This window comes from Hevea brasiliensis, chromosome 6 (genome assembly GCF_030052815.1).
Source record: "Hevea brasiliensis isolate MT/VB/25A 57/8 chromosome 6, ASM3005281v1, whole genome shotgun sequence".
Taxonomy (NCBI): domain Eukaryota; kingdom Viridiplantae; phylum Streptophyta; class Magnoliopsida; order Malpighiales; family Euphorbiaceae; genus Hevea; species Hevea brasiliensis.
In genome coordinates, this window is record NC_079498.1 from 28375159 (window position 1) to 28375447 (window position 289).

General features: G+C 33.9%; 1 protein-coding gene across 1 annotated transcript in view; it reads right to left on the minus strand.

Annotated features, from left to right (window-relative positions):
• Nucleotides 1–208: 208 nt before the first annotated feature.
• The window catches only part of LOC110644489 (uncharacterized), a 3790-nt gene continuing 3709 nt past the window's right edge, over nt 209–289 (minus strand). The window contains exon 8 of the mRNA XM_058147974.1: nt 209–216. Within this exon, the coding sequence (XP_058003957.1) occupies nt 209–216 (8 nt within the window). The remainder of the gene's footprint in view (nt 217–289) is intronic.

The following is a 289-nucleotide window of genomic DNA, read 5'->3' on the forward strand; positions in this document are numbered from 1 at the left end:
GGGAAAGAAGTTGTGGCCTATAGGTCCTGAGGTATATACTTCTTCCTTCTTTAATTTTCTCTTTGGCATTTTTCTCAGACTTTTGTTTTGCTCACTCTTTATTAGCTTTCTTTCTCATTTTCTTCTCTACTATTTTCACTTCTTTCTTTCTACTTATTTCACAACTCTTCCCAATTTAGAAGTAATACAGTTTGACCGCCTCTTGGTTTCAAAGATCTGAAGTTTTCAAAAGACTTGTAATTTGGAAGAAGATGCTTGCTAGTAACTGATTTTCCAAGATTCTCTATGT